The sequence below is a fragment of the Pseudophryne corroboree genome, chromosome 2, assembly GCF_028390025.1.
Source record: "Pseudophryne corroboree isolate aPseCor3 chromosome 2, aPseCor3.hap2, whole genome shotgun sequence".
NCBI lineage: Eukaryota > Metazoa > Chordata > Amphibia > Anura > Myobatrachidae > Pseudophryne > Pseudophryne corroboree.
Genome location: NC_086445.1, coordinates 916,295,795 through 916,323,239, shown reverse-complemented (window position 1 = coordinate 916,323,239; position 27,445 = coordinate 916,295,795). Strand labels below are relative to the sequence as shown.

At 46.0% G+C, this 27,445-nt stretch overlaps 1 protein-coding gene across 2 annotated transcripts in view; it reads left to right on the top strand.

Moving 5' to 3' along the window:
* Window positions 1–27,445, top strand: part of SMG6 (SMG6 nonsense mediated mRNA decay factor) — a 547,213-nt gene that overhangs the window by 89,043 nt on the left and 430,725 nt on the right. For both annotated transcript variants that reach the window (XM_063956128.1, XM_063956126.1), the window contains 5 exons: window positions 7,671–7,860; window positions 17,703–17,813; window positions 17,905–18,011; window positions 18,096–18,174; window positions 25,419–25,529. In XM_063956128.1, coding sequence (XP_063812198.1) covers window positions 7,671–7,860; window positions 17,703–17,813; window positions 17,905–18,011; window positions 18,096–18,174; window positions 25,419–25,529 — 598 coding nt within the window. The remainder of the gene's footprint in view (window positions 1–7,670; window positions 7,861–17,702; window positions 17,814–17,904; window positions 18,012–18,095; window positions 18,175–25,418; window positions 25,530–27,445) is intronic.

The window sequence follows — 27,445 nt, the reverse complement described above, 5'->3', positions numbered from 1 at the left end:
TAGGTTGTCCTCCACTTTAAAATAATTGAGGATGAACCACCTGGAGCCCAATGTTTCATTGGTATCCGGTCTCTAGGTCGACTACACTTAGGTTGACAATGTCTAGGTCGACCACTATTGGTCGACAGTAACTAGGTTGACAGGTCAAAAGGTCGACATCAGGTTTTTAAAAAAATATATATATTTCTGAACTTTTTCATACTGAACGATCCATGTGGACTACTATTGGGAATAGTAACTTGTGCCGAGAGCAGCGGTAGTGTAGCGAGGCACCTTTCCCGCGAGCCATGCGAGGAGACATGGTGCACTAGTTGGGGTTCCTGGTCACTGTACAGAGAAAAGAACACCAAAACTTTTTAAACTCATGTCGACCTTTTGACCTGTCGACCTAGAACATGTCTACCAATACTGGTTGACCTAGACACTGTCGACCTTTTATACGACACCCGTTTCATTTTTCATGGAACTTTAATAACAGTGTGTGTTTTAAAAATGTCAGTTGTTCCATGGAAGTATCATACAGCATCATCCCGTTTACATTAAGAGGAGAAAATACTAGCAGCTGTAAATTCAATGGGTTCCTTTTTAAAAAATAAATAAAAAATAAAAAATATTTTGTGGCATTGATGCAAGTATGGTTGTATGTAGTTGTTTTTTTTTGTTTTCTTTTTTTAAATATTAAGTGTGTTGTAGAGTGCATGTCCATTCCACAGTTTTATGTCTCTTACAGTAGAGAATCCCTCTCGTAGCTAGCTAATCTTTCCTTCCAGCCACAGTGGATGACTATGTCCTTTGTGGAGATCTTAGACCAGAACTTGTCACCAAATTTTCAGTTTTGGCTAATATATCTTTCAGTGTTGGGGGGAAAAAAAGGTTTAAAAAAAATGCTTTTCTTGGTTTAAACCAGGTGGGTTTTTTTCTTTCTTTTGCATTAATGTTTTTTTTTAATGACAAAAAAAAATTTTTTTAATCATGTATTAGAAACTTTGATCAAGCATATTTTAATGCTTTCTAACATTAATAATGTTGTTAGGCTTTGATTTATTTTACATCTTACAATAAAACTAACTTTTTACAGATTATTTCTATGACAGGTTGAGTATTCCATATCCGGAATGCTCGAGACCAGGAGCATTCCGGGTATGGGATTTTTCCGGATAACAGAATACCTGTTATCCGGATGGGTTCCGAGGCTCTGCATCAGGTCCGGAGTGTTGGTGGGATGGTTCCGGGGTCTGCTACGGGTCCGGACAGCACTGTTGGTGAGGGAATGACTGCAAATATCCAGAGACGTCATGACGTCCCTACAGGGATTTTCGGGTATCTGGATAACAGATACCCGACCTGTACATCTGAATATATGTAGATAGACTAAATTTCTCTGACGTCCTAGTGGATGCTGGGGACTCCGTAAGGACCATGGGGAATAGCGGCTCCGCAGGAGACTGGGCACAAAAGTAAAGCTTTAGGACTACCTGGTGTGCACTGGCTCCTCCCCCTATGACCCTCCTCCAAGCCTCAGTTAGATTTTTGTGCCCGAACGAGAAGGGTGCACACTAGGTGGCTCTCCTGAGCTGCTTAGTGAAAAGTTTAGTTTTAGGTTTTTTATTTTCAGTGAGACCTGCTGGCAACAGGCTCACTGCATCGAGGGACTAAGGGGAGAAGAAGCGAACTCACCTGCGTGCAGAGTGGATTGGGCTTCTTAGGCTACTGGACACCATTAGCTCCAGAGGGACCGATCACAGGCCCAGCCATGGATAGGTCCCAGAGCCGCGCCGCCGGCCCCCTTACAGAGCCAGAAGCAAGAAGAGGTTCGGAAAATCGGCGGCAGAAGACATCCTGTCTTCACCAAGGTAGCGCACAGCACTGCAGCTGTGCGCCATTTCTCCTCAGCACACTTCACACTTCGGTCACTGATGGGTGCAGGGCGCTAGGGGGGGGCGCCCTGAGCAGCAATAAAAACACCTTGGCTGGCAAAAATACATCACATATAGCCCCCAGGGCTATATGGATGAATTTTAACCCCTGCCAGAATCCATAAAAAAGCATGAGAAAAGTCTGCGAAAAAGGGGCGGAGCCTATCTCCTCAGCACACTGGCGCCATTTTCCCTCACAGCTCCGTTGGAGGGAAGCTCCCTGGCTCTCCCCTGCAGTCACTACACTACAGAAAGGGTTAAAAAAAGAGAGGGGGGCACTAATTAGGCGCAGTATAAACAATACAGCAGCTATAAGGGGAAAAACACTTATATAAGGTTATCCCTGTATATATATAGCGCTCTGGTGTGTGCTGGCAAACTCTCCCTCTGTCTCCCCAAAGGGCTAGTGGGGTCCTGTCCTCTATCAGAGCATTCCCTGTGTGTGTGCTGTGTGTCGGTACGTTTGTGTCGACATGTATGAGGAGGAAAATGATGTGGAGGCGGAGCAAATTGCCTGTAATAGGGATGTCACCCCCTAGGGGGTCGACACCTGAGTGGATGAACTGTTGGAAGGAATTAACAGTGTTAGCTCTTTACAAAAGATAGTGGTTGACATGAGACAGCCGGCTACTCAGCTTGTGCCTGTCCAGACGTCTCATAGGCCGTCAGGGGCTCTAAAGCGCCCGTTACCTCAGATGGCAGATACAGACGCCGACACGGATACTGACTCCAGTGTCGACGGTGAAGAGACAAATGTGACTTCCAGTAGGGCCACACGTTACATGATTGAGGCAATGAAAAATGTTTTACACATTTCTGATAATACGAGTACCACCAAAAGGGGTATTATGTTCGGTGAGGAAAAACTACCTGTAGTTTTCCTGAATCTGAGAAATTAAATGAGGTGTGTGATGAAGCGTGGGTTTCCCCCGATAAAAACTGATAATTTCTAAAAAGTTATTGGCATTATATCCTTTCCCGCCAGAGGTTAGGGTGCGTTGGGAAACACCCCCTAGGGTGGATAAAGCGCTCACACGCTTGTAAAAACAAGGGCTCTACCCTCTCCTGAGATGGCTGCCCTTAAGGATCCTGCTGATAGAAAGCAGGAGGGTATCCTAAAATGTATTTACACACATACTGGTGTTATACTGCGACCAGCAATCGCCTCAGCCTGGATGTGCAGTGCTGGGTTGGCGTGGTCGGATTCCCTGACTGAGAATATTGATACCCTAGATAGGGACAGTATATTATTGCCTATAGAGCATTTAAAAGATGCATTTCTATATATGCGTGATGCACAGCGGAATATTTGCCGACTGGCATCAAGAGTAAGTGCGTTGTCCATTTCTGCCAGAAGAGGGTTATGGACACGACAGTGGTCAGGTGATGCGGATTCCAAACGGCATATGGAAGTATTGCCTTATAAAGGGGAGGAGTTATTTGGGGTCGGTCTTTCAGACCTGGTGGCCACGGCAACAGCTGGGAAATCCACGTTTTTACCCCAGGTCGCCTCTCAACATAAGACGCCGTATTATCAGGCGCAGTCCTTTCGGCCCCATAAGGGCAGGCGGGCAAAAGGTTCCTCATTTCTGCCCTGTGACAGAGGAAGAGGAAAAAGGCTGCAGAAATCAGCCAGTTCCCAGGAACAGAAGCCCTCTCCCGCCTCTGCCAAGCCCTCAGCATGACGCTGGGGCTTTACAAGCGGACTCAGGCACGGTGGGGGCCCGTCTCAAGAATTTCAGCGCGCAGTGGGCTCACTCGCAAGTAGACCCCTGGATCCTTCAGGTGGTATCTCAGGGGTACAAATTGGAATTCGAGACGTCTCCCCCTCGCCGTTTCCTAAAGTCGGTTTTACCGACGTCTCCCTCCGACAGGGAGGCAGTTTTGGAAGCCATTCACAAGCTGTATTCCCAGCAGGTGATAATCAAGGTACCCCTCCTGCAACAGGGAAAGGGGTGGTATTCCACACTGTTGTGGTACCGAAGCCGGACGGCTCGGTGAGACCGATTTTAAATCTAAAATCTTTGAACACTTACATACAGAAGTTCAAATTCAAGATGGAGTCACTCAGAGCAGTGATTGCGAACCTGGAAGAAGGGGACTACATGGTGTCTCTGGACATCAAGGATGCTTACCTTCATGTCCCAATTTACCCTTCTCACCAAGGGTACCTCAGGTTTGTGGTACAGAACTGTCACTATCAGTTTCAGACGCTGCCGTTTGGATGGTCCACGGCACCCCGGGTCTTTACCAAGGTAATGTGGCCGAAATGATGATACTCCTTCGAAGGAAGGGAGTTTTAGTTATCCCTTACTTGGACGATCTCCTGATAAGGTTAAGATCCAGAGAACAGTTGGAGGTCGGTGTAGCACTATCTCAGGTAGTGTTGCGGCAGCACGGTTGGATTCTCAATATTCCAAAATCGCAGCTGGTTCCGACGACTCGTCTTCTGTTCATAGGGATGATCCTGGACACAGTCCAGAAAAAGGTGTTTCTCCCGGAGGAGAAAGCTAGGGAGTTATCCGAGCTAGTCAGGAACCTCCTAAAACCGAGCCAAGTCTCAGTGCATCAATGCACAAGGGTTCTGGGAAAAATGGTGGCTTCCTACGAAGCAATCCCATTCGGCAGATTCCACGCAAGAACTTTCCAGTGGGACCTGCTGGACAAATGGTCCGGGTCGCATCTTCAGATGCATCAGCGGATAACCCTGTCACCAAGGACAAGGGTGTCCCTCCTGTGGTGGTTGCAGAGTGCTCATCTTCTAGAGGGCCGCAGATTCGGCATTCAGGACTGGGTCCTGGTGACCACGGATGCCAGCCTGCGAGGCTGGGGAGCAGTCACACAGGGAAGAAATTTCCAGGGCTTATGGTCAAGCCTGGAGACATCATTTCACATAAATATCCTGAAGCTAAGGGCCATTTACAATGCTCTAAGCTTAGCAAGACCTCTGCTTCAAGGTCAGCCGGTGTTGATCCAGTCGGACAACATCACGGCAGTCACCCACGTAAACAGACAGGGTGGCACAAGAAGCAGGAGGGCAATGGCAGAAGCTGCAAGGATTCTTCGCTGGGCGGAAAATCATGTGATAGCACTGTCAGCAGTATTCATTCCGGGAGTGGACAACTGGGAAGACTTCCTCAGCAGACACGACCTCCACCCGGGAGAGTGGGGACTTCACCCAGAAGTCTTCCACATGATTATAAACCGTTGGGAAAAACTCGACAGGTATTGTGCCAGGTCAAGGGACCCTCAGGCAATAGCTGTAGACGCTCTGGTAACACCGTGGGTGTACCGGTCAGTGTATGTGTTCCATCCTCTGCCTCTCATACCCAAGGTACTGAGAATTATAAGATGGAGAGGAGTAAGCACTATATTCGTGGCTCCGGATTGGCCAAGAAGGACTTGGTAACCGGAACTTCAAGAGATGCTCACGGAGGATCCGTGGCCTCTACCTCTAAGAAGGGACCTGCTCCAGCAAGGACCCTGTCTGTTCCAAGACTTACCGCGGCTGCGTTGACGGCATGGCGGTTGAACGCCGGATCCTGAAGGAAAAAGGCATTCCGGATGAAGTCATCCCTATCCTGATCAAAGCCAGGAAGGATGTAACCGCAAAACATTATCACCGCATTTGGCGAAAATATGTTGCGTGGGGCGAGGCCAGTAAGGCCCGACGGAGGAATTTCAACTGGGTCTATTCCTACATTTCCTGCAAACAGGAGTGTCTATGGGCCTGAAATTGGGGTCCATTAAGGTTCAAATTTCGGCCCTGTCAATTTTCTTCCAAAAAGAACTAGCTTCAGTCCCTGAAGTTCAGACGTTTGTAAAAGGAGTACTGTATATACAGCCTCCTTTTGTGCCTCCAGTGGCACCTTGGGATCTCAATGTAGTTTTTGGGTTCCAAAAGTCACATTGGTTTGAACCACTTAAATCTGTGGAGTTAAAATATCTCACATGGAAAGTGGTCATGCTGTTGGCCCTGGCCTAGGCCAGGCGCGTGTCAGAATTGGCGGCTTTATCCTGTAAAAGCCCTTATCTGATTTTCCATTCGGACAGGGCGGAATTGAGGACTCGTCCTCAGTTTCTCCCTAAGGTGGTTTCAGCGTTTCACCTGAACCAACCTATTGTGGTGCCTGCGGCTACTAGGGACTTGGATGACTCCAAGTTGCTAGACGTTGTCAGGGCCCTGAAAATATGTTTCCAGGACGGCTGGAGTCAGAAAATCTGACTCGCTGTTTATCCTGTATGCACCCAACAAGCTGGGTGCTCCTACTTCTAAGCAGACTATTGCTCGCTGGATTTGTAGTACAATTCAGCTTGCACATTCTGTGGCAGGCCTGCCACAGCCAAAAATCTGTAAATGCCCACTCCACAAGGAAGGTGGGCTCATCTTGGGCGGCTGCCCGAGGGGTCTCGGCTTTACAACTTTGCCGAGCAGCTACTTGGTCAGGAGCAAATACGTTTGTAAAATTCTGCAAATTTGATACCCTGGCTGAGGAGGACCTGGAGTTCTCTCATTTGGTGCTGCAGAGTCATCCGCACTCTCCCGCCCGTTTGGGAGCTTTGGTATAATCCCCATGGTCCTTACGGAGTCCCCAGCATCCACTAGGACGTCGGAGAAAATAAGAATTTACTTACCGATAATTCTATTTCTCGTAGTCCGTAGTGGATGCTGGGCGCCCATCCCAAGTGCGGATTGTCTGCAATACTGGTACATAGTTATTGTTACCAAAAAATCGGGTTATTGCTGTAGTGAGCCATCTTTTCTAGAGGCTCCTCTGTTATCATGCTGTTAACTGGGTTTAGATCACAAGTTATACGGTGTGATTGGTGTGGCTAGTATCCTAACTGAGGCTTGGAGGAGGGTCATAGGGGGAGGAGCCAGTGCACACCAGGTAGTCCTAAAGCTTTACTTTTGTGCCCAGTCTCCTGCGGAGCCGCTATTCCCCATGGTCCTTACGGAGTCCCCAGCATCCACTACGGACTACGAGAAATAGAATTATCGGTAAGTAAATTCTTATTTTATTAATACACACAAAGTACAGATGAAATTGAGAGTAAGAACAACAAGTTAATGTTAAACATTAGTCCCTTCTTATTACTTACTATCATTAAATCTGAATAGTAATAGAAAATGGAAAATGCAAAAGCACTTTTCAGAGAAATACACACACCACGGTAAGCATTCGCACTGAGCATGCCACTGGTATTAAACACTTTGAATAAAAACACTAGTTTTTTAGTGTAATAGGCATTTTTGTAAGAAGTCACCGCATAATAATAAAGTGTTTTTTATGAAAAAAAATAAATAAATATTGGTTTAAACTAGCCAATCCTGATATTTATACACCGTGATCATATTCCCACTTAGGGGCAGATTGAAGCTGCCACCTTCTGGCTGTGTTGGGTGTTGTCGGAGAGCTGATGTCTGTGCACAGGCTATGGAAGTACGATCAGAATCAGCCATCCATAATAGCTGGATTTACCCGCATTGTTCATATACTTCCGTTATCTTGACAAAATTCTACATTCGTCTTTACTTGATAGGAAAGAAAAAATCTGGCTCCTGCTCATTTACTAGAATTTATACATTTCTTAAAAATAGGTCGGAATTGTTGTTACTATATGAAACCGATAGGTATTGTATCTTGCACAAGGCTAAGCAGAGCTGATATTTTATTGGTCGGTACCCATAGTAAATGGACTCTACAGTCTACACAGTGAAGTTTTATACACTCTTTTGATTTATTTATACAGGTCAGAACTTCTTCAGCTGTATGAACATTGCCTGCTGACAGACATTGAGTTCTGTGACCAGCACAACGTTGACCAGCTCTTGTGGAAAAATGTCTTCTATCAAGTTATTGAAAAGATCCGACACGTATTAAAGGAGACATCGGCTGAAAATGAGGCCTTCTGCGGGAAGCTGCTGCAGGTGTTAGATGAGGTGAGAGGGATGAGCGCAGTGTGGGAGTGATGTATATGTGCAGCATTCATTTCATTTTACTTCAGAATGATTCATGTTGTTGCTATGAATATAGTTACCTAGCAGCTTTTGGTCCGTGTCCAGCAATAATGCATGGTGGCTTCATACAAATGACATGCACTCATTTTTAAACTATTGTGACGCTGCAGAGTCTGTTATCTAAGTGTATAGGGCAACCTATCCTTCTGTGTATCACGTAAAGAGATCTGTTAATGTCTGATGATGATAGCCCAAGAAATGAAGGTCCCTAGGTGTATTGCAGTACTCAGTTGTCGCTCTGAAATTATATTCATACTATTAACCAGCCTGTCAAAATGACAGAACAACGGAATAGTAATGTCAGCGCTGGCAGCTTTGCACGGCCGAACGGAACAACAATTGGATTTCTTCGATCTAGTGTCCACTGGTGCACACAACACTTGAATTCCCCCCCCCCATAGAGGTGAGGAGCAGTGTTAGCCTTTTTTTATATAGGATACACATTTCAGCCTTCGTGCGCTCATCTTTTCGCAGTCGCCTGTCTATGACTTTATGTACATGCCGCTACAAATCCCTCCCTGGTGTACATCCATGCGTGTGAATGTACAAAATGTGAGGCGCTCACTTTGAGCGTGTAATATCACCTGCTGCATCATTAGCCTCCACCATCGGTCACACAATCAAAACTTGTTCTAGCTCTGTGAATGTGGCCTACAATGTGAGTGATACGCCCACTACACCCCCATTAGACGGACAATCTATGCGTCTGTTTAGTCACCGCCCAGGTGACCCAGGACACTTCATAGACATCTGTGATACCATTCGTCTCACTCACAAATGCGCTTGTGCATATATGCTGTACGAGTTTGTAGAGATTCACAGGCAGGAGCAAAGAAATCCCCAACTCCATGAACACTGAGTGCAGATCTGAATCTGGCACAAATTTTGACTTTCTCTGACGTCCTAGTGGATGCTGGGTTCTCCGTAAGGACCATGGGGAATAGACGGGCTCCGCAGGAGACTGGGCACTCTAAAAGAAAGATTAGGTACTATCTGGTGTGCACTGGCTCCTCCCTCTATGCCCCTCCTCCAGACCTCAGTTAGAATCTGTGCCCGGCCCGAGCTGGTTGCACACTAGGGGCTCTCCTGAGCTTCTAGAAAAAGAAAGTATTTGTTAGGTTTTTTATTTTCAGTGAGATCTGCTGGCAACAGACTCACTGCTACGAGGGACTGAGGGGAGAGAAGCGAACCTACCTGCTTGCAGCTAGATTGGGCTTCTAAGGCTACTGGACACCATTAGCTCCAGAGGGATCGAACACAGGGCCCGACCTCTATCGTCCGGTCCCGGAGCCGCGCCGCCGTCCCCCTTGCAGAGCTAGAAGACAGAAGAGAATCCTGAAAATCGGCGGCTGAAGACTTCGGTCTTCATTAAGGTAGCGCACAGCACTGCAGCTGTGCGCCATTGCTCCCTATGCACACCACACACTCCGGTCACTGATGGGTGCTGGGGGGGGGGGGGGGTCTGGGGTCTGGGCAGCAATTAGAGTACCTTACATGGCTAATTGACACATAATACAGCTTTTAAGCTGTATATGTGCATAATCCCCCGCCATTATACAGGTAAAAAAGCAGGAGAAGTCTGCCGAGAAGGGGGCGGGGCTATCTTCCTCAGCACACCGGCGCCATTTTCTCTTCACAGCTCCGCTGGAAGACAGCTCCCCAGGCTCTCCCCTGCAGTTTCCAGGCATCAAGGGTAAAAAAAGAGAGTGGGGGCACTAAATTTAGGCGCAAACTATATAAAAAAGCAGCTATAGGGAAAATCGCTTTTGTTAGTGTAAATCCCTGATTATATAGCGCTGTGGTGTGTGCTGGCATACTCTCTCTCTGTCTCCCCAAAGGACTTTGTGGGGTCCTGTCCTCATTCAGAGCATTCCCTGTGTGTGTGCGGTGTGTCGGTACGGCTGTGTCGACATGTTTGATGAGGACGCTTACGTGGAGGCGGAGCAGGAGCCGATAAGTGTGATGTCGCCCCCTGCGGGGCCGACACCGGAGTGGATGGATATGTGGAAGGTTTTAACTGACAGTGTCAACTCCTTACATAAAAGGTTTGACGACGTGACAGCCATGGGACAGTCGGCATCTCAGCCCGCACCTGCCCAGGCGTCTCAGAGGCCATCAAGGGCTCAAAAACGCCCGCTAACTCAGATGGCAGACACAGATGTCGACACGGAGTCTGACTCCAGTGTCGACGAGGATGAGATAAATGTACAGTCCACAAGGGCCATCCGATGTATGATTACGGCTATGAAAGATGTTTTACACATTGCTGACATTAACCCGGTTACCACAAAAAAGGGTATTATGTTTGGGGAGAAAAAGTAGCCAGTGACTTTTCCCCCATCTGATGAGTTGAATGAACTGTGTGAAGAAGCGTGGTGTTCCCCTGATAAGAAACTAGTAATTTCTAAGAGGTTACTGACGGCGTACCCTTTCCCGCCAACGGATAGGTTACGCTGGGAGACATCCCCTAGGGTGGACAAGGCGCTCACACGCTTATCAAAAAAGGTGGCACTGCCGTCTCAGGATACGGCAGCCTTAAAGGAGCCTGCAGATAGAAAGCAGGAGGCTATCCTGAAGTCTGTGTATACACACTCAGGTACTATACTGAGACCTGCTATTGCTTCAGCATGGATGTGTAGTGCTGCAGCAGCATGGTCTGATTCCCTGTCAGATAACATTGATTCCCTTGACAGAGATACTATTTTGCTAACTATAGAGCATATTAAAGACGTAGTCTTATATATGAGAGATGCACAGAGGGACATTTGCCGGCTGGCATCTAGAATTAATGCAATGTCCATTTCTGCCAGGAGAGTATTATGGACTCTGCAGTGGACAGGTGATGCTGATTCTAAAAGGCACATGCAAGTTTTGCCTTTTAAGGGTGAGGAACTGTTTGGGGACGGTCTCTCGGACCTCGTGTCCACAGCAACAGCTGGGAAGTCGACTTTTTTACCTCAGGTTCCCTCACAGCCTAAGAAAGCACCGTATTATCAAGTACAGTCCTTTCGGCCTCAGAAAGGCAAGCGAGTAAGAGGCGCGTCCTTTCTGCCCAGAGGCAGGGGTAGAGGGAAAAAGCTGCACCAGACAGCCAGTTCCCAGGAACAAATATCCTCCCCTGCTTCCACTAAGTCCACCGCATGACGCTGGGGCTCCACAGGTGGAGCCAGGTGCGGTGGGGGCCTGTCTCCGGAACTTCAGCGACCAGTGGGTTCGCTCACGGGTGGATCTCTGGGTTCTACAGGTATCTCAGGGATACAAGATGGAGTTCGAGACGTCTCCCCCTCGCCGTTACCTCAAATCAGCCTTGCCTGCTACTCCCAAGGAAAGGGAGGTAGTACTGGCGGCAATTCACAAGCTGTACCTCCAGCAGGTGATAATCAAAGTTCCTCTCCTTCCACAGTGACGAGGTTACTATTCCACAATGTTTGTGATACCGAAACCAGACGGTTCGGTGAGACCCATTCTAAATTTGAAATCCTTGAACACTTAAATAAGGAAGTTCAAGTTCAAAATAGAATCGCTCAGGGCGGTTATTGCAAGCCTGGAAGAGGAGGATTTTATGGTGTCCAGTGATCGCAAAAACGCGCTATAGCGCGTTTTTTACCCCAAAATGAAGACTGGGGACTCACTTTTTAAGAATGGGCGGGTCCCCGTAGACGCGCTCCGTTGGGATTGCTCTCTGACGTTATTGGTCAGAAGTGTGTCAGGCGGCAGCTGCTGCTGGGCGGGAAGATGCTGGCGGTGCCGGGAGATGTTAACACGCTGAGAGGACTGAGCCGTTATCGCCAAGCCACGGGAAGCCGCAGCGCGGCGCTCCGGGGCTAGATCCACACTTGTCACCCTCTCCCTGTCTGCACTAGTCCACGGGCGGGGAGAGGTGGGTTCAGTCCGCGACGCACGATTACTGATGATACGGGAGGTGCCGGAGCCGCCGCCAGATGACATCACCCAGCAGAGTGATGAAGCAAGCCGGACCCGCCACCTGGGAACAGATCTCTGCACAGAGCTGGCAGTGCAGAGGTAATTTAGCTGGGGTCTGAGGATGCAGGGACACTGGGGAAGGGGTGTGAGTGCTGAGCCAGTGTGCAGGGCCGGGCAGAAACTGAACAGCAGCAGGCCAATGCTGCCTTAACAGTGTCTGCCAGCCCAGTGTCCCCCCACCATTACTGACCCTGCCAGCCCAGTGTTTCCACCTTCCCTCCCCAACCAGCCCACTGTGTTATCTCACTGCCCTCCCATCAAGAACCACCCTGTCAGTCCAGATACACTGATTCCCCTCCCCAACTCAGCCTAGTGTAACCTCCTCACACCCCTATCTCTCTGCCCCTCTACCTGGCGCAGTGTGAATAACGTGCTCTACCTGGCGCAATGTGTATAACGTGCTCTACCTGGCGCAGTGTGAATAACGTGCTCTACCTGGCGCAGTGTGAATAACGTGCTCTACCTGGCGCAGTGTGAGTAACGTGCTCTACCTGGCGCAGTGTGAATAACGTGCTCTACCTGGCGCAGTGTGAATAACGTGCTCTACCTGGCGCAATGTGTATAACGTGCTCTACTTGGCGCAGTGTGAATAACGTGCTCTACCTGGCGCAATGTGAATAACGTACTCTACCTGGCGCAGTGTGAATAACGTGCTCTGCCTGGCGCAGTGTGAATAACGTGCTCTACCTGGCGCAATGTGTATAACGTGCTCTACCTGGCGCAGTGTGAATAACGTGCTCTACCTGGCGCAATGTGTATAACGTGCTCTACCTGGCGCAGTGTGAATAACGTGCTCTACCTGGCGCAGTGTAAATAACGTGCTCTACCTGGCGCAGTGTGAGTAACGTGCTCTACCTGGCGCAATGTGTGTAACGTGCTCTACCTGGCGCAGTGTGAACAGCGTGCTCTACGTGGCGCAATGTGTATAACGTGCTCTACCTGGCGCAAAGTATAATGTGCTCTACCTGGCGCAGTGTGAATAACGTGCTCTACCTGGCGCAATGTGTATAACGTGCTCTACCTGGCGCAATGTGTATAACGTGCTCTACCTGGTGCAGTGTGAATAACGTGCTCTACCTCGCGCAATGTGTATAACGCGCTCTACCTGGTGCAGTGTGTGTAACGTGCTCTACCTGGCGCAAAGTATAACGTGCTCTACCTGGCGCAGTGTGAATAACGTGCTCTACTTTGCGCAATGTGTATAACGTGCTCTACCTGGTGCAGTGTGTGTAACGTGCTCTACCTGGCGCAATGTGTATAACATGCTCTACCTGGCGCAGTGTGAATAACGTGCTCTACCTGGCGCAATGTGTATAACGTGCTCTACCTGGTGCAGTGTGTAACGTGCTCTACCTGGCACAAAGTATAACGTGCTCTACCTGGCACAATGTGTATAACATGCTCTACCTGGCGCAGTGTGAATAATGTGCTCTACCTGGCGCAGTCTGCATATTGTCATCTACCTGGTGCAATATGTATAATATACTCTGCCTGGCGCTAAGTGTATAACGTGCTCTGCCTGGTGCTAATAACATGCTCTACCTGGAGCAAAGTGTATAACGTGTTCTACCTGGCGCAGTGCGTATAGGAGGTGCTACCTGGTGCAATGTGCATAAGCAGCACTACTGTGTGATATAATGTGAATTGGTACTATTATGTGGTCACGCCCCTTCTCCATTAAGTCACGCCCCTAAATTTTTGGCGCACGCCTTCGGCGCGCACTGCCTAAACTTTAGGTTCTAGGAGGTGGAGAACCAATTCACTTTCTACCAAAGGGCACCAAAATGTCTAGGTACAGCTCTGGTGCAGGGTGCCCTGCATGCTACACAGCCCAGCAGCACGGTCACCCCATACCCCCCCACCTTGCGACAAGTTTAAGATTAATAACAACCTTAATTCCGATGGGACCCAGAAAAGGACCGGTAGGACCCCAATTTTTAAAAGTGAGTGGTCCCTGGGACCCACTTTTTTGGGGGCTCAGCGCGATCACTGGCGTCACTGGACATCATGGAGGCTTACCTAAATGTCCCCATTTACCCACCTTACCAGGAGTACCTCAAGGTTGTGGTACAGAACTGCCATTACCAATTCCAGACGTTGCCGTTTGGTCTGTCCACGGCACCGAGGGTGTGTACCAAGGTAATGGCCGAAATGATGATACTCCTTCGAAAGACGGGAGTTATAATTATCCCATACTCGGATGATCTCCTTATAAAGGCGAGGTCCAGGGAGCAGTTGTTGATCGGTGTAGCACTATCTCAGGAAGTGTTACAACAGCACGGCTGGATTCTGAATATCCCAAAGTCGCAGCTGATTCCTACAACGCGTCTGCTGATATTGGGCATGTTTCTGGACACAGAACAGAAGGTGGTGTTTCTCCCGGAGGAGAAGGCCAAGGAGTTGTCATCTCTGGTCAGAGACCTCCTAAAAACCAAAACAGGTGTCGGTGCATCATTGCACGCAAGTCCTGGGAAAGATGGTAGCTGCTTACGAAGCAATTCCCTTCGGCAGGTTCCATGCAAGGAACTTTCAGTGGGACCTGTTAGTCAAGTGAGGATCGCATCTTCAGATGCATCGGCTGATCACCCTGTCCCCGAGGGCCAGGGTGTCTCTGCTGTGGTGGCTGCAGAGTGCTCATCTTCTCGAGGGCCGCAGATTCGGCATTCAGGACTGGGTCCTGGTGACCACGGATGCAAGCCTCCGAAGTTGGGGAGCAGTCACTCAGGGAAGAAAATTCCAAGGACAATGGTCGAGTCAGGAGACTTCCCTACACACAAATATGCTGGACCTAGGGGCCATTTACAATGCCCTAAGTCAAGCAGAACCCCTGCTTCAAAACCAGCTGGTACTGATTCAGACAACATCACGGCTGTCGCCCATGTAAACCGACAAGGCGGCACAAGAAGCAGGATGGCGTTGGCAGAAGCCACAAGGATTCTCCGATGGGCGGAGAATCACGTGATAACACTGTCAGCAGTGTTCATTCCGGGTGTGGAAAACTAGGAAGCAGACTTCCTCAGCCGGGAGAGTGGGGACTTCATTCAGAAGTCTTCACGCAGATTGTAGACCGTTGGGAACGGCCACAGGTGGACATGATGGTGTCCCGCCTCAACAAAAAGCTAAAAAAGTATTGCGCCAGGTCAAGAGACCCTCAGGCGATAGCTGTGGACGCACTAGTGTCACTGTGGGTGTACCAGTCGGTTTTATGTGTTCCCTCCTCTTCCTCTCATACCCAAGGTACTGAGGATAGTAAGTAAGAAAGCAGTAAGAACTATATTCGTAGTTCCGGATGGGCCAAGAAGAACTTGGTACCCAGAACTACAAGAAATGATCTCGGAGGACCCATGGCCTCTGTCTCTCAGACAGGACCTGTTACTGCAGGGGCCCTGTCTGTTCCAAGACTTACCTCGGCTGCGTTTGAAGGCTTGGCGGTTGAACGTCGGATCCTAACGGAAAAGGGCGTTCCAGATGAAGTGATTCCTACGCTGTTAAAGGCTAGGAAAGACGCTTCCTGAAGTTCAGACGTTCTTAAGGGAGTGCTGCATATTCAGCCCCTTTTTTGTGCCTCCAGTGGCACCTTGGGATATCACCGTAGTGTTGGATTTCCTAAAATCACATTGTTGTGAGCCACTTCAGACCGTGGAGTTGAAGTATCTCACGTGAAAAGTGGTCATGCTTTTGGCCTTGGCTTCGGCTAGGCGTGTGTCAGAATGGGCGGCTTTGTCATGTAAAAGCCCTTATCTGATCTTCCATATCGACCGGGCAGAATTACCCAATTTCTCCCTAAGGTGGTATCAGCGTTTCTTTTGAACCAACCTATTGTGGTGCCTGCGGCTACTCGGGACTTGGAGGATTCCAAGTTGCTGGACGTAGTCCGGACCCTGAAATTCTATGTTTCCAGGACAGCTAGAAAAACTGACTCGCTGTTTATACTGCATGCACCCAACAAGTTGGGTGCTCCTGCTTCTAAGCAGACTATTGCTCGCTGGATCTGTAGCACGATTCAACTTGCACATTCTGCGGCTGGACTGCCGCATCCTAAATCAGTAAAAGCCCATTCCACGAGGAATGGGGCTCTTCTTGGGCGGCTGGCCAAGGGGTCTCGGCATTACAACTTTGCAGAGCTGCTACCTGGTCGGGGTCAAACACGTTTGCAAAATTCTACAAGTTTGATACTCTGGCTGAGGAGGACCTTGAGTTTGCTCATGCGGTGCTGCAGAGTCATCCGCACTCTCCCGCCCGTTTGGGAGCTTTGGTATAATCCCCATGGTCCTTACGGAGTACCCAGCATCCACTAGGACGTCAGAGAAAATAAGAATTTACTCACCGGTAATTCTATTTCTCGTAGTCCGTAGTGGATGCTGGGAGCCCGTCCCAAGTGCGGATTTTCTGCAATACTTGTTTATAGTTATTGCTTAACTAAAGGGTTATTGCTATGAGCCATCTGTTCAGTGAGGCTCAGTTGTTATTCATACTGTTGACTGGGTATAGTTATCACGAGTTGTACGGTGTGATTGGTGTGGCTGGTATGAGTCTTACCCTGGATTCAAAATCCTTTCCTTGTAGTGTCAGCTCTTCCGGGCACAGTTTCCCTAGCTGAGGTCTGGAGGAGGGGCATAAAGGGAGGAGCCAGTGCACACCAGATAGTACCTAATCTTTCTTTTAGAGTGCCCAGTCTCCTGCGGAGCCCGTCTATTCCCCATGGTCCTTACGGAGTACCCAGCATCCACTACGGACTACGAGAAATAGAATTACCGGTGAGTAAATTCTTATTTTTGTTGTCTTCAAGAGAATGACACATCCAAGCGGACAACTCCTGCATTTTACCTCTGGACTCAGTGGGGTTTTTTTTGTCTGCCCCCCCAATCTGAATGAGCCCTTTGAGCGATATAAGAACACTGTTCCATAATGTTATATAAAAATCTTTGTGCATAGTGCTGCCTGCAAAACCCTGACAAAGTTCATGCATTTGTTTTTGGCCTGTTAATAGTCTCTTGTTCACGAGTGTGGACAGTCCCAGTATGAAAAATAGTAACTTCTACTTGGTAAGGGTTATGGCTATTTATGTTTAGTGAGATGTGAATGAAAGGTTTCTGAAAATCTCCCACTCAACCCACTGTGTGGATCAGGGGCGTGTAAAGAGGAGGGGGCTGTGTGCAGTCTACGTGCGGGCAACCTCCTCTTTAGCAGGCACCGGCAGGGACGCTATGAGCACTTGCTGGTGCGCATGACTCCTGGCAAATGGCACAGTGGCCGTTTTCCTAGCGATTTTTTTCCCCTACTGCGCAAGCACAAAACACCGGGAAAATAGTCGCCACAACATTTTCCCAGAGACATATGCATCACCTAGTACTCGGAGTCACTGTCACTGCCACAGGACTCCGGAGAGGTAAGTATTTTAAAAAAATGGTTACAGGAAGTACGGAGTGGGCCCCTTAGAATCCAGGAGGCTGTGTGCTCCGCATACATAGCACCCATTATAGATAAGCCACTGGTGTGGATACATTGGGCACGATTTCAGCATTGCACGCAATAATGGTGACTGGTACTTTCACAAGCCAATGGATGGGCCTGGACAACTCTGAATGCATGTACAGAACCCTCTTTTTATCTTTAACACGTGCACACAGTGAAACTGCAGTTGCCGCAGAATTGCTTGCGTCTTTGAATTAATGGCCTGCCGTAAGGAAAAGTAATCCTCCTTAATAGGTTTGGTATGTTATTTGCTGCCATGGTCCTTTGTAATGTTTTCATTTACAATGTATTATTTTCTGCTTTAGGGTACTGCATTTTTTGATAATTTGCTTCAGAAACTGCAGACAACATATCAGTTCAAGCTTGAAGAGTACATGGATGGAATGGCAATCCGCAGCAAACCTCTGCGGAAGACTGTACGTCATGGCTTTAGTTATTTTATTTCTATGACTTCCTTGTGTTACTGCATGCTGCAGGCGTTCACTCGATGCTGTTTGTTGTACCTAGGTGAAGTTTGCTTTGATCAGTGCGCAGCGCTGTATGATTTGCCAGGGTGACATTGCACGTTATAGAGAGCAGGCCGCAGATACGTGCAACTATGGTAAAGCACGCAGGTAATCACTTCATCCATATTGATTTAACATTTATAAAATAAACCACAAAAAAAAGTATTTGTTCACTTTTTTTTTTTTTTTTAGTTGGTATCTAAAGGCACAACACATCGCTCCCAAGAATGGTCGACCTTACAATCAGCTGGCACTCCTGGCTATATACACGGTATTTATGGAGGAGTGGCAAAGTACTTTTCATTTCTTGTAGGTATGGGGGAACTTAAGAGGTAAAGTGTCAAGTTCACACTCTGCACCTATGTGCAGAGACAGCTGGTCAGTGACTCCTGCCTGTCTCACGACCAGGCAGTACTAACTGCAGAACTAACCCCGCCAAGCCTGTTGCCTAACACTTACGGTGCATACACACTGAGCGCTTTCCCCCCTGCCCAGCGATGTCAGCGGGGGTGAACGGCTTTCCATAGCAGGACGCCGTTCACCCTGCCGTTCATGAAGCAGAGGCGCACATCAGCGCTCATCGCCGGGACATACACACTGGGCAGTTTTATAACTGAAAGCGGCTCAAAACGCCAAAAGTGAGCTGCTTTCAGCTCAAACTCTCCCAGTGTGTATGGGCCTTTACACTGCTAATGGTTCATTTACGTCACGGAAACTTTAAAAGCTGTTTTGACACAAAGCACTTAATTCACAAGTGCATTCTCACACTGATTTAGCGAGGCAAATATTAGTACAGTGGTCTGTAAAAGGGTTCTGTCGAGGTATGGAAACAATATTGTAATTTGCGTGTTCTAAATACATAAAAGCAGGAGTGTAAATTTAATTTTTGAGCCTCAAGGACACAATTTCTGTTTTTTATTTTTTTATTTCTTATTTAAAAGTTTGTATGTTTAAAATGATGGACTCTTGCAAACATACAGTAATTTGTCATTTATGAATTGTTTTGCGTGGTCTTGTTGCCCAGGGCAATGGAGCAGGAATGGGGAGATTAGGACAGAAATGTGATATTTCCCTCAGTCTCTGGGTGTATTATTCTAGCTGGCCATTCAGTAGCTAGGTACCGTAAGTAGAGGGACGCTATGCCCGATGCATTGCTGGGTCGTCATTAATGGGGACTTGAGTGACATGAAACATTTTACTTATTTGCAAAGACCACTTTATACATTTTATAAATGATATGAAAGTGAGACGTGATGCATATATGACGGGTCTTGTCATAATTGCAAATATCTAGTTTCTTTATCCGTGCAAGTAATTATTTTCTTAAGGGGAATAATGTACATTTAGTAATTGAATGATAATTGGCCTTGGATGTGATGCCATAATGTGGTATATAGCAGGAGTATTCAACATGTGGCCCTCTAGCTGCTGCAGAACTACACATCCCAGCATGCCCCCGTCACAGTTTTGCTATTAGGGCGTGCTATATCTGTGGCTTGTCATGATGGGATGTGTAGTTCCACAGCAGCTTTAGGGCTTCATGTTGAATACCTCTGTTTTATAGTGATCAATGTGTGCGAAACATTAACCATTACTTAGTACATAGGTATAGCCCTTAGGGGTCTATGTACTAAGCCTTGGAGAGTGCTAAAGTGAACGGATATAACGTACCAGCCAGTCATCTCCTAAGGACCATGTTACAGGCTGTGTTTGAAAAAAAACAATAATAAACAATAACACTTGTTTATCAGGCGCAAGTTTCCCTTAAGTCTAATTGAACACTTGTAAATAAATAATTGTAGTTGCTGCTCCCAACAGGTGATTTGGATTATCACCTAATTAAAGACAATATTTGGAAATAAATGAGAGCGCAATTGCAATTAAAAATATAGTAAATACTTTAATACATGCACAACATATATTAGACAAAATTAAAAACAAAGTTATTCTAAAAGGTTATTCTAAAAAGTCAAATAAATTATTGGTGCTTGACACACCCCCAGAGGGTTCCACAACCTGTAACTGATCCGGTAATTGTCTGTAAATCAATCACTGTCTCAAATGTTGGTAGCTTTTTCTACTATGTTTGAATAAAGTTCCACAGAATGATGGTTTTTTAGAAGTAAATCTGATGCTCACCGCTGCTGGAGTTCAATAGCAAAAAACTTCCCATTATCTGATGCAGCGGAGGGAGAAGGAGCATACACCTCTCTGGATCCAAATGCCGTATGAAGAGAGGAAGGAGTGGCTGTCAGCAGCGCCGCTCACAGTGTCCCTGTCAGCCCGTGCTCCGTACTCCACAATTAGGGGCGAGCTTGATGAGATGTTTCTCAGGGTACACGTGGAAAGGAGCGCGGCTGTAGACTGGCAGTGGAACAGTGGAGACAGAGCCCGGCAGTGTTGTGGTCCTCACGGGGGTAGCCTTTACGCGTTTCTCCGCTGTCAACGTATAGCGGTTTCCTCAGAAGGTATAATTAGGTGTCAAGCTGATCCGATATTTATTGTGCAGTTGGCCAATCCACAGAGGCCATTTAACAACAAACAGGTGTACTTAATAGTCTAAAACAAGTGTTCAATATTAGTAGAGTTAATCTCTAACTCCACTTTTTAAAAATAATATCATAAAACATCAACAATATTTATTAATATATACACAGGCTTTCAATATTTTTATATATATAAAACGTTTTTTTACAAAAACAATTGATGTTTTGTTTGTTATAAGAAGGCATCACCGCAATTCATGTTCCAAGGAATAGATTTCAACTAATAGAAAACAACCAATATAAATACCAAAAAGGTCAGTGGCACAGCAGACTAATGCAGGAGTCACGTATGCCACTAGACCTGTGTTCGATTCCCATCCAAATCGTATCACCAATCTATATTTTTTATTATTATTTATTTATTATTAGTATTATTATTGTTATTTGTTTTTCTCTCCTCTCCTCTATCTCCTTCTTTATTCGGCTTTTTATTAATCAAATTATATATTCTCTCTCTAGCGATCTTATATATTATTTTCAAAAATACCTATGCATTGTTAATATATAATCAGATCAGTTGTCTCTAATCATATTTCTCTAAAGAGCGTAATCATATAAACTCATAGATGAGAAGGAGAGAGGAGAAAAACAAAAACAAAAGCAAAATTTCAATCATCACAAAAGGGTACATATAGTCATAAGAATGGGGAAGGGAATTGGAAGAGGGGAGGGGGAAAGGGAAGTTCCATTTATCAAAGCTTAACTTATTAATATCTTCAAGCTGATTTGATCATGCTTTTTAGAACCAGCCCTCCGATTTACCAATTTTTTATATATATTTCACCAATAATTATAGTTCTGTTTTCTTCACAAGTACCTATATACACATATGCTAGTAATCGATTTGTAGCTATAGATAAATCCAAATAACAAAAAATGAGAAATTATATATATATATATATATATATAGAGAGAGAGAGCAAGTATTTTTCTGAAGTCAGTGTAACTAATATAACTCCCTAGGGTAGTTATAAGCACACTAAGAGATAGGCAGACAAACCATAAATCACGTTCTCCAGTAGATTATCTTATGCTAAGAGGACATTAAAGATTATTTAGTTCAACTGACTCATTTAATCCTGCGGGGAACAAAGACCCTAGAGAGAAGATCCAATAAGCCTCTCTTTTACATAGGAGGTTAAAGCGATCTCCACCTCTGGTTGTGTTCCCAATATGTTCGATTCCTTGTACCTGTAATACATTAATATTCCCCTTATGTTTAGTCTGTACATGGCGGGATAGGCTATGTATACATAGCCCTTTCAGGACATTCCGCCTATGTTCCAGGAATCTTGTATTTAAGGAACGAGTTGTTCTTCCTACATATTGTGCTCCACATTGGCATGTTATCAGATATACAACATATGTGGAGTTACAATTAATGTGATGATTAATATTAAAGATGGTTCCTAGTGCAGTAGAATTAAATGTGGTACTTTTATTAATTATAAAATTACAGGTAATGCAACCTATCCTGCCACATTTATAACATCCCTTAATATTTGATATCTTGCCTAACCAAGTTATAGCAGTATTATCCAATTTCTTCTCAATTTTAAAATGACTAGGGGCTAAGAGACTCTGCAGACTTCGATTTTTTCTATAGACTATTCTAGGTTCTTCCTTCAAGCATGTGGATAGGACTCTATCTGTTTTTAAGAGTCCATAGTTCTTCTTAATAATTCTCTTAATATCTTTCGAACAAGAATTATACTTGGACACAAAGATCAATTCATGATCAAGTCCTTCCATCATAGATTCTTGTGTATCTATACTTGTTTTTCCCAGTAACAATGTTTCTCTCTCTTTAGAGCTGGCTTCTTCGAGTGCAGAGCTAAGTAGATTTACAGGATATCCTTGTTCTAATAGAGCATTAGTAAGATCTTTAGCTTGTGATTCGAATTTCTCATATTCTGAACAGTTTCTCCTTAGTCTAAAGTATTGACTTTTTGGTATGTTATCCAACCATGGCCTATAGTGACAACTAGAATAATTCAAATATTTATTAGAGTCCACTTCTTTCTTATATGTGGAGGTGACAATTCTATCTTTATCTACTTCTAGGGCAATATCCAGGAAGGTGATGTGACTATCGTTAATAGTGCTAGTAAATTTTAACCCAAAAGTGTTATGATTAAGATAAATGACGAACTGTGAAGCTGAGAAGTGATCCCCATCCCAAATAAAAAATAAATCATCTATGTACCGCCCGTAGAGCACTAGGTTCGCCCCAAATGGGCCGCCCCAAATATATTTTTCTTCGAAGCGGCCCATATATAGATTGGCAAAACTTGGGGCGAACCGAGTGCCCATGGCGGTACCCATGATCTGTAAATAAAAAGCACCATTAAACGTGAAGTAATTATGTGATAAAATAAATTGGACCGCATCTAATATAAATTTCCGTCTTACATCAGTTAGACTCGAATTTTGTTCTAAATAGAACTGGAGTGCCAATCCACCTTCCTTGTGTGGGATATTTGTGTATAATGACTCTGCATCACATGTCATGAATATATAGTTTGGGTCCCAAGAGACTCCTTTTATAAGATTCAAAAATTGTGTCGAGTCTTTGATGTGAGATCTAAGTGATGTGACATGTGTTTGCAAAAGGTGATCAACAAAAGCCGACAAATTAGTGGTAAGGGACCCTATACCCGAAATAATAGGACGCCCAGGAGGTGACTGAAGGGTTTTGTGTATTTTCGGTAAGTGGTAGTAAGTGGGGATGACGGGGTAAGGGTTAAATAAATATAAATATTCATTCCTGGATATTGCCCCTTCCTCCAAACTTTTTTCCAAAAACATTTTAAATTTACCCAAATACCTAGTGGTTGGGTCATTTGGTAAGATTGTATAGAATCTCTTATTCTCTAGTTGTCGATAGGCCTCGGAAAGATAATCGTTCTTATCCTGAATCACAGTACCGCCGCCTTTATCGGCGGCTTTAATAATAATTGTATCATCCTTCTTTAGATTAATTAATGCTCTACGTTCATTTGGGTGTAGATTATCACGTCTCTTATTATTTGCAGCTGGTCTATTGCATAGCTCCCTGAAATCTTCTAAAGTTGTTGAATAAAATGCCTCTATACACCCTTTTTTATGTTGTGTTGGGTAAAATTCGGATTTTTTCTTTAATCTAGTGATTTGATTAGTATTAACATCATAAATTTGCTGAGGGATATCATGAGATGTATTCTCTGATTCTAATGCCTCCAAAGTGCCAAGAGCCTCCATGTCATTTTTATCTAGAAGAATCGGTAAGGCCTCTATATCTAGATTTCTAAGTCGCTTAGTAGTGAAATATCGTTGTCTACATAGATCTCTGGTATATCTATTTAGTTCTACATACAATTCAAAGGGATCTGGACCAGTAGACGGTGCAAATTTTAAGCCTTTGGAAATAATGGCTTTTTCGTTTTCAGTTAATATTTTTGAAGAAAGATTAAATAGGCCCTGATTCCTTAATCTCTTTTTGCACTTTTTGATTGATTCCTTACGTCCGCCTCTGGATCCTCTATATCGCCTGCTTTTCTTTTGGGTGAATCCTGTCTTAGTGGGCTGTATTTGTTCCGATTCTTCCAGATCGGATACAGATCCCTTTCTAAAAAATCATGTGATGGCCGTGAATCATTTTTGGTAGTTTGATTATTTTTTGGTCTAGCTCCCCTCTGGACATAATCAGAGGAGATGTCCTTATCAGTATTTGATCTTTCTGGTTTACGGGGGCTAGCTTTAGTTCTATTTGTGTAGTCTGAACCTAAATCCTTATTGTAGATTTTTCTATTAGAACCTGCTGACTTCTTCCTCTCTCTATATACTTGATTGAATCGGGGATTTCCCTGAGGTTTCCAAGATGCCTCAGTGTAATCCCTAAATTTTCTGTTATAGGTTCTTACTTGATTAGTATTGTAGTCCTGGTTATCTCTGGATAATTTTTTATTTTTGGATACAATTATTGATTGCTCATATTCCTCTATCTTCTGATTTAATCTATAGTCAAAATCTCTAAAGTCAACTCTAACCTCATAAGGTTTAAGTAGCTCTTGTATTTTTTCAATCTCTAGATTAATCATGGAGACCTTCTGCTCTCTATAGGTTATCAGGGCAATGGAGCAGGAATGGGGAGATTAGGACAGAAATGTGATATTTCCCTCAGTCTCTGGGTGTATTATTCTAGCTGGCCATTCAGTAGCTAGGTACCGTAAGTAGAGGGACGCTATGCCCGATGCATTGCTGGGTCGTCATTAATGGGGACTTGAGTGACATGAAACATTTTACTTATTTGCAAAGACCACTTTATACATTTTATAAATGATATGAAAGTGAGACGTGATGCATATATGACGGGTCTTGTCATAATTGCAAATATCTAGTTTCTTTATCCGTGCAAGTAATTATTTTCTTAAGGGGAATAATGTACATTTAGTAATTGAATGATAATTGGCCTTGGATGTGATGCCATAATGTGGTATATAGCAGGAGTATTCAACATGTGGCCCTCTAGCTGCTGCAGAACTACACATCCCAGCATGCCCCCGTCACAGTTTTGCTATTAGGGCGTGCTATATCTGTGGCTTGTCATGATGGGATGTGTAGTTCCACAGCAGCTTTAGGGCTTCATGTTGAATACCTCTGTTTTATAGTGATCAATGTGTGCGAAACATTAACCATTACTTAGTACATAGGTATAGCCCTTAGGGGTCTATGTACTAAGCCTTGGAGAGTGCTAAAGTGAACGGATATAACGTACCAGCCAGTCATCTCCTAAGGACCATGTTACAGGCTGTGTTTGAAAAATGATAGTAACTGGTTGCTTGGTACTTTATCTCCGTCCTCTTTTATCTCTCTCCGCGGCTTAGTACATAGACCCCTTAATCTTTTATTACGTTATGGTATCTACAGCTTACTTCTGTATTTGGAGCAAAGTGTAACTGCAAGTTTTATTTGTCTGGCTCTTCTGCAGCGGAGGAAACTGGATGCGGTTTATTATTATATGCGTAGTCTGGCCGCCAGCAACCCTATCCTGACTGCCAAGGAGAGTCTCATGAGTTTGTTTGAAGAAACCAAGCGTAAGGTAAGATTCTCTTTGTTCCCTGTCATGTAAGATACTGTAGAAATAGTAGATGCTCTATGTAAGTGAACAGTGTGTAATGGTCTCTTTAGATATGTTCTAGATTAAATTTCATAACACAGAAATAAGGATGGAAGAAGCAACATGGCAAAGCAGAAGCTACTGGCCGATGTCGCAGAGAGTCATTTGCCGTACTTATCTATAGTAATTTCACCATGATTGTTTTGCCGTTTCTTATTCTATTATGCTGTGGAAATGATTACTTGTGTGTTTAGCTTGATGAGTTTTCAAACTGGGTTTATTTATATTTTACTAGGTGATTCATCGCACCCTACGGGTGCTCTTCGCACCGTCGTAAGGGTCTACGCCCCCTTAAACCTTGCACGCCCTTGTGGCATGCAATATTTTTATTATATGGAGTATTGCCTCCAATCATAATTGTGTGAGTGGTTAAATATTGCACGGACAGAGGGCGTGCAATGGTTAAGGGGTTGTAGCCCCTTGCAACGGCGTGAATAGCGCACTCAGGGCCTGATGATTCACCTAGTAGGTGGTGTGGGGGAGACAAGGATGGGGGAGGGGGTCTGGAGGTGGGGCGGGGGGGAGCGGTGGTTGCTGGGGTGCAGCAGGTGGTGGAGGGGCTGGTGCGGTGGTGCCGCAGGTGGGGGAGGGGGTCCGGAGCCACCGTGGGTGGGGGAGGAGCGGTTGCGGGGGTGCTGCATGTGGTAGAGGGGCAGGTGCGAGGGTGCTGCGGGTGGGGGAGGGGGTCTGGAGCCACCGTGGGTGGTGGAGGGGGTGTGTGGGGGTGCCGCAGATGGGGTCCAGAGGTACTGCGAGTGGGGGAGGGGAGGGTAATGCTTCTCCTGCTTCTCCTCCTGGAAGCAGCTAAGCTGCTGTCCTCCCTTTGGCAGTGGCTCTCCCAGAGACTCGCACAGCAGCCAAGCAGCCAGTCACTATTGTTAGCGCCGGTGTCCCAACGTGCCGCATTACAGGGAAGAAGATGCACTCAATAAACTACAGCTCCTAGCAGCCCTTAACGCCGGAATGCTTCAGCGCTAAGGGTTGCTGGGAGCTGTAGTTTATATAGTGCGTCTACTTCCCTGTAATGCGGCACATTGGGACACCGGCGCTAACAATAGTGACTGGCTGGCAGAACGGAGTGACTCGCTGAATCAGTGTAAAATGTGAGAGTGCTGTGCAGTGTCAGTGACACTGCACACCTACTGCACTGCACAGCACTGTCACCTTTTACATTGATTCGCGTCCAGACATTTCCCTCCGCAATATCACCCACTCTATCCGTTACATTAGCCATCTCGGGGCTTCTAGGCCCGGCAGCCCAGGTGCTGTGTTGCGGAGTCGGGGCCTCTGGGAATCTGGGCGCGGCTGTGGCGGGGAGGCACTTCTGTGACATCACACGCAGAGGAGGCTCCAGGGCTCCGAGAGTATGCGGCGCTGGGAGGGCTGTGAAAGCCTTCCGTTGCACCGCTTTCATACACATCTATGCCGGTGGCCGCAGCAGCTTTTGTTCCACGCGCGCCGCGGCTAGGAAGTGGGGATTGTTGATGCCAGACGGTGCAGGCGGACTGGCAGCAGGACATAGGACACTACAGTAAAAGGATTTTCCCTATATACAGCGCAGAGACTTGTTTCATGCCCTCCAACTGTACCTTTTTTTTATGGTCTGTACCGATTTTTGGCTCTCCAAACGGGATGCGGTCAACATCCCGCTGGACGGGATCCCGGCGGTCGAAATACCGACGCCGGAATACCGACCGCCACAATCCCGACATATTCTCCCTCCGTGGGTGTCCACGACACCCATAGAGGGAGAATATAATAGTGTGCCGAGCGTAGCAAGGCACCGTGCCCGCAGCTTGGCGAGCGAAGCGAGCCCGCAAGGGGCTGCGTTCCGCTCG